The sequence below is a fragment of the Austrofundulus limnaeus genome, unplaced genomic scaffold (genome assembly GCF_001266775.1).
Source record: "Austrofundulus limnaeus strain Quisiro unplaced genomic scaffold, Austrofundulus_limnaeus-1.0 Scaffold207, whole genome shotgun sequence".
In the NCBI taxonomy this organism is placed as follows: domain Eukaryota; kingdom Metazoa; phylum Chordata; class Actinopteri; order Cyprinodontiformes; family Rivulidae; genus Austrofundulus; species Austrofundulus limnaeus.
In genome coordinates this window covers 961,180-968,275 of record NW_013952609.1, presented here as the reverse complement: position 1 = coordinate 968,275, position 7,096 = coordinate 961,180, and the positions used below count along the sequence as shown (strand labels likewise).

The 7,096-nt window shown below is 39.3% G+C and overlaps 1 protein-coding gene across 3 annotated transcripts in view; it reads left to right on the top strand.

The window, feature by feature from the left end:
* crppa (CDP-L-ribitol pyrophosphorylase A) overlaps positions 1 to 7,096 on the top strand; it is a 60,383-nt gene that overhangs the window by 27,060 nt on the left and 26,227 nt on the right. For all 3 annotated transcript variants that reach the window (XM_014019020.1, XM_014019018.1, XM_014019019.1), the window contains exon 9: positions 879 to 1,010. In XM_014019020.1, the coding sequence (XP_013874474.1) occupies positions 879 to 1,010 (132 nt within the window). The remainder of the gene's footprint in view (positions 1 to 878; positions 1,011 to 7,096) is intronic.

Here is a 7,096-nt window from a genome sequence, read left to right as displayed (position 1 = left end):
TGTTCAATACTTATTTTACCCGCTGTATATATATATAGCAGTGAAGATGTGGCCTTAGTGTGACATTTATATGGAAGTCAGATGGTAAAACTGCAACCAATAAATTTTAATGTTAGACTTAAAATGTCTAAAATGACTAAAATTTGACAATCCAAATTTTAGGCCTTAAAAAGTTTAAAATTCACTAAATTATTGTGTTCAAGTCTAAAATTATTTTAAATAGGTAATAATTTTCTAATACTCATTTAACACAACCTCAAATGCTCAATAAAATGCTCCCACAACACTTAATGATTTGAATACTGTTACAACTACAACTTGTATTGCGGCCAATCAGCTTTTGCGTTGTTGGCTGGTCCACATCACTGGATCTGTAAATAGGAGAAGGAGGAGAACATGGAGACACACAGAGATGAACAAACTCACACATAGGGACAATTTAGCCTTCGGAGTAAACCGGAGGACCTGGAGAAAACCCACATACTGTATGTACAGAGAGAACATGCTAACTCTAAGGTCCCCAGCCAGGATTTAACCAGGCATCTTTCTTATTGGGAGGCAATATTTCTTCCAACTCAGCCACCATGTTGCCTGAGTTTAAGGCTTTTCTTTTGTAGATTTCTGTATGTCATGATATAGGTCTTAAATCAAACTCTTAATGGTCTTAAAAAGTCTTGAATTTGCGTTGGTGAAACTTGCAGAAACCCTGCTCTGGTTAAMTTGACTCAACAAACTGACCCGTGTAGCTCAATTAAACTAGTGGCTCTTTATACTCCCAGACAGTATCATCCTGTCTGGGAGTGTAATTCACATCCTCCGTAAATAAATATTGTTGCCAAGTGTTGTCTGATTGCAACTGGTGCTCTTTGTTTTATTAGGTACATTTGAGCAGTACAGATCAAAAGACCATCGACAGGACGGTGGCAGAGTCTGCTGCCATCATGGACCTGGCATCTGCAGCCAAGCTCCAAAATATTCTCCTCTATGGCATCCAGCTCCATCAGTCCAAGGTAAGAGCCCCTTCTCCGTTATTTTCTTTTGTTTCGTTTCATTAAGAGAGCTCTGACTTCCTGAGGAATGCACGTTAAAGGGAGGCCAAACAAAACAACATGTGAAATGTCTTTTAAGTGTGTTGTTCCAATGTCTTGTCAGGATTTTTTTTTTTTAGCTTCGGGCCAGGTTGCTGTCTTTTATCACCCATCTTTACGTGCGGAGGTGTGCACAGCCTTTTATGTACAAGTGGGAAAAGATGTGTGCGGTAGTGTGATTAAAAGAACAGGATATCAGCTTTTTTTTTTCTCCCCAAACTGCTTGAGCCATATTATTTGAACGGCATGCCAGAGGGATGAAAAGGATGGAGAGGTGCTTTAGGTGTAAAGCTCTGTGCAGCTCAAACATGTCGGCCCAACCGCCACAGCTCAACCYGTGTCATGGGAGGTCCTCTGTGAGGCCAGCCAAACATCCTCTGGATTGTTATGGTGGATGTGGTTGACCTGAAATCCATAATTTACGGCTCCGTAATTGCAGAATTACATAAAAATGAAATATTTATCCTGCGCAGTGAGAAATGTCAAGATTCAAGCTACCAAAGCTATCAAATCAAATCATGTTATTTTAGCCAGATGTGTACAGCAAAGCAAGACAAATGTTGAATATTCACGCGTTCTTGGCCCTAAATGTGACATCCATCATGATTTATGATCAGAGTGAACTGCAACTGTGTGACAAATGAGTTTTTCTTGGCAGCTGCATCACTTCACAAATCAGTGGTAAAAGCCTCGGTGCCTCAAGCAAGAGGATGTTTGAGCAGATTAGGTTCATCCAGTCCTGAATCCAAAAACAGGTAAAAACGGAGCCAGGATTTGTCTGTGGTCATCGAGAGCGTGAGGTGTGTCGGTTCTCGACATCACAGCGTCGTCTAATTAAAAGGAGATGTTGTGTTTTTATGACACAGAGGCACGAAGCGCCCCGCTGTTTCACATGTGAGTTCGATTGTGATATCAGATGTTGGCCATTGTGTTTTTCCTCTGAATTATGGAGTTTAATGCTGTTAATTTGTCATCCTGTTCCACTCCTGTTAGAGAACAGAGGAAAAAGAAAGGGAGTGAACAGAGATAATGTGTGTTTCACCCTGATAAAATGCTGTGAGATAGTGGAACAACAGAAAACAGCCTCCTATAAATCACTGTTAGCATTTTGTTATGAGTGTAATTCTTCCCAGATGACTTTTTTCATTCTTACTGAGATGCTGATTAAAACATCTTCTGTAAGACTCTAAATGTGACTCAAAATGCCCCTTTTATGTCTTTTAAAAGCATTAAAAACATTTACCTTTTACCACAGACATTGTTAGAAACATTTTGTGTTCTAAATTTTTGAAAGATAGAAAGAGCATATAAGCTCCGTATTCTTGTTTTATGAATTGTTTTAAGCAGCCAAATAGTTATTTATCAGTTTGGTTTCTTGAGAACTGACATGTGTTTGCCACATGGCAGCATAATCTGGATCAAATTTTCTGTTCTTTCAAAGAAAGAATAAGTTTTCCTCCCAAAACTCTCTGGATATCTGTGTTAGGGAATCCGGTGCAAACAGAAAAATACAGCTTCTATCCTGAMGTTTAAACAAGTAGCTTTTCTAACATTCAGTTTTTCTGTAAAAGAATGTGAATTTAGGTGAATAACCTACAGAGATTTAAAGAGACAGTCTCAAAATGAGTTGATCTGAGACACACCTCAGAAAAGGGGCTTGTGGAGTTACAATAAGGAGTTTGTAGTTGCGTTTTTTATAGACCATGGATTTAAATGTGTCATTTAAAAGCATATATCTACTTTAAAGCTAGTTTAAGAGAAAAGAGCTTTTCTACAACTAGGACTGGGCGATATGATCAAAATTTTATATCACGGTATTTTCAACATTTTCACCGCTAGAAATAAGTTTTGAACTTTTTCCGCTCTCCTCTCCTCCTGCTGCTCAGCGGGCGCTTTCATGTCCTTGCACACCAGTCAATTCTAACTCCACTACGAACTACTTCCTGCAGGCTTTTCACAATAGAACCACGTTAAGTCTCCCATCAGCATAACGTCTCCATATTAACTAACCACGTTAAATCTAACTGTGCACGTCACTGAAGAGGTGTTTACTGATTCAGCGATGGCGAAAATGGGATGTTTTTTTAAACGTCAGTCAATATAAGCAGCGGAATCGCCACCCGCTGCTGCAACTAGCTGCTCCAAACATGCTAACGCATATAGCGGTGCAGCAAGGAAAAATGTCCCCCGGGAAACAACAGTTCACTGGCGGCCACGACGAAACGTTCCGCTATTTAAACTGGAATGTCCGGTATTTAAAAAATTCATATCATAACAAAAATAAAAACCGGTATTCGGTACAAAACGGTATACCGCCCAGCACTATCTACAACACAGATTTGTTTTCTGAATGTCATGAAGTCCAATCTTGAGTCTGCCAACAATAATAAATAAACTGACCAATAACKAACCAATAACTGGCCATTTTAAGGTGTTCTGAAACGTTCTAACCCAGTTATTTCAGTCATCATCATGAGTTGATTATTTAATTATTTAAAAATTTTAAACTCAATTTTATTTATTAATTTCTCCAAAATGACAAAGCTAATTTTATCCTGATGCCTAGATGTTGCTTAAATAACAGTTAAAACTAGAAGCACTCGGAGAGTGCAAACCTCTGCCAAGACCAATTTCCCCCATCCTGTAATAGAGTTACAAAGGGGCACACTAATACTACAGTGCCACCTACTGGACACTTTGAAACCCACACCCTGTGAAAGCATCACAGCTTTGCCGATCTCAGTGTTAAAAGAAATAAAATCCCTGTATCCACATCGTGATCCGTAACATCACCAAAATTTAAAGATGGGTTACTTGAGCCAGTACCCACATGCGGTAAAAATGTCATGACAATCCCTCCACAAGTTTTTGAGTAATGTTGTCGACAGACAGACAGACAGACAGACGGACGCGACCGAAAACATTACCTCTCCCTTGGCGGAGGTAATGAGCAAGTAATCTTTATTTTTAGTAAGTTTCAGTAAGTTATCTACCTTATTGATATTTATTTAGTTTGCGTTAAAGTATTGTTATTTTTTTTATTCATTTAAAAAGATCTTGCTTAGGTTTTTCATTGTTCAGATGAAATCCCAGTCACTGCACTGTGTAGGGCAGGATGTCGCCATGGATGTTTTTCCTTTTTCTTATCAAGAGGAGAAAGTGGAATGAAGTCATGGGTGAAGAACAACAGTGCCGCTGAAAGGACCTCTGATCAAATCTCTTCTTCTGAGTCATTTTTCGTTTGTTGTTACCTCTCGAAAAATGCCTACAAGCCAAACATCAGGTGCGGCAACGTGCGAAAATCTAAAGATGTTGACGGAGAATACTGGAGACACCAGATCCTCATAAACTGACATGATGTTGTGAAAACTCAGATGTTATATACTCTCACAGTGTTAGGAAGTGTCATAGGATCCCTTCACACTCAGGGTCTTGGTGGCCTGTCATCTGTTGAAAAGAGAGTTGTCACTGTGATATATGGGTGTTGTAATCCCTGCAGTGAGAGCCCTGATGTTTACCTAACCCCATATTTCCTGCTCCTCAAAGAGCCCGGACCGGGAATCCTAAACCTGAGAAGAGATTAGGAAGAAAGAAAAAAGAAGAAGAGAAAGAACTGGGGAGGAGGGAGGGAGGTAGGAACAGGAAAAGGAGAGGACTCTAAAGGCCTATTCTTCTCCTCCGGTTCAGATGTAGGTCTGAAAGGCAGACGGGTGAAACTGTACACGCCCCAGCGATGAGGCTGCTGTGACACCCGTGGAGTCAAAGACTGGCACTTCTGTGGTTCAAACACACTTTTCTCAGAATAAACGAACGTCCGTTTTATAACAATAAGTCCTATAAACACCGTTGTGGGAGCAAAATGTGGATGCATAGGTTAGTTTGAGTTGGTGGAAATAGTGTACATGTGGAACCCCAAGCCTGCATAAAACCACACCACAAATCATCAGAGTTGATGAGAAGCTTCAGTTTGTTTGACCGACATCTCCATACATTATGTTTTGCCAGCATGACAAAAACAAATCTTCAAAGACATCAACAGTCAGGATTTACTGCAAAGGTCCAAATGATTCTCAAGTTAGTGCCCTCCAGAGGAATTACAGACTAGAATATTTTCAGAATGACTAACTAAGGTAAATGAGTTTCTCCAGAGGTCCTTCTCAGCACTTTATCTTTCTTCTACCAGGCTAATCTCGCTTAAATCTAATAAGGCAAACAGGCGAAACCTTACAAATAAAGCTGGTGCTGCCTTAGCTCTGTAGTTGTTTGTATCCTGCAGGATTCACAGGAGATTAGGGATTACAGCTGTCTCAGCACTCCAGAATGTAGCATGTGTCTTCAGATGAATAATCAGCTGGTGTTAGATTCCCTCTGATAAATGAGTGTTGACATTTTAACGTCTTCTAAATTTTTGTCATTATTGAAGTTTTTAAAAATGTAATATTATCCTAATTACACACCACATGTATTAGTCTTTTTTGTCTTGTGCAGGTCTATCAATTAAGAAAGTGTAAGTACTGACAATTATAATTATTAATTGTGACATCTAACTCCTAAACTTTATCTGAACATCTCCTAGATGTGGATTAGTTTACTTGGCTTCCTCTGCAGAATCTTTATAACTCCACACAGACAGAAGCTCAGGGATCTTTCACCTCCTCATTGATGAATTTGTAGAGAGTTATAGCTGGAGCCTTGGGAAGGATTTGCACTGCCTTGACATGTGAACAGCATCAAACTTTATCTTCCACGCAGAAAAAAAAAGCTCCAGATGTGTGTTGGTATGTGTGAAACTGTACCGCTGGAGTTTGGTTCGAAGAATTAAACATACCAAAGCAGTGTTTACCCAGCTTTGATTTCTTAGATTAAAAGGACCAGCAAGCGCTCTGTTTTGGCTGATGTGACTTTGCTTAGGCTCCTGCAGACAATTGGGGGGTATGACATTCCAAGAGAGACTTGGTATTTCGAAGAGACGGTGCGTGCTTTTGAAGGATTAATGTAGGCCAGCTCATCACAAGCGTAAACATTCAATCACACAGACGTTAGGCAAACATACGTGTATATTTGTTTTGCCACTTGATTTTGAGTTGTTTCTGGCCACCCACCGCAGTGCTGGTTTGAGTTGTCATGCAGTTATGTTGCAGAAATGTGTAGCTCTGCAGAAAATTTTTACCAGACATCATCAATGATTGTTTTTGTACTTATTTACAAGACCTCATCAATGGTTAATTGGGGCCCAGAGTATTTCCTGGTGTTTTCAGTGGCCATGGAAGCTTAGAGCAGTGTTCCCAAAGTTGGGGTCGGGATCCACAATGGGGTCCCAATACATCAAAGTGGGGTTCTGAAAAGATTTTTGGAATTAATTATATTAGAAAATAACAACTAACATTTTTGTTTTGCCTTTGTTGTCACAAAAGAGTAAGGTTAGTGTACTTAAAATGGACAAAAACATAATGAATGTTGTTACTATGCTCTTTTTTTTGACGTGAAAACAATGTTTATGATCCAACAATAGTTGGGGCCTCAGGTCTCTGCTGCTGGTGTTTTGAGGGTCAAAGACTGAAAAGTTTGGGAACCACAGGCCTAGAGTATAAACTGGTAATCGTTGAGGGCTTCAATCCCCAGTCCTTGCAGGGTGCTGAAGTGTCTTGGAGCAAGACACTGAACTTCCTCACTACCCACTAATCTGCTTATTGGTGTATAAATCAGAATATAATAGTTCTAAAATGTAAAAATGTTAGGGGTGTCCTGATCCGATATCCATATCGAATACCAGTCCGAAATTTGTCAAAAAATAAATATTAGATTATATCGATCTGCATATAAAATGTCTTATATAAGCACTCAGGTCCATTCCAGTAGTCCACTCAGGATTTCTAACCAGCAGAGCTTGGATCCAGCATAAATAATAATTATTTTACACTTTAAAAGTATATTATATTATTGGATTTATTGAGGCAAAATTTCAGGGTCTTCTATTTATTGTATTTAATTGTACAATAGTCTTATGT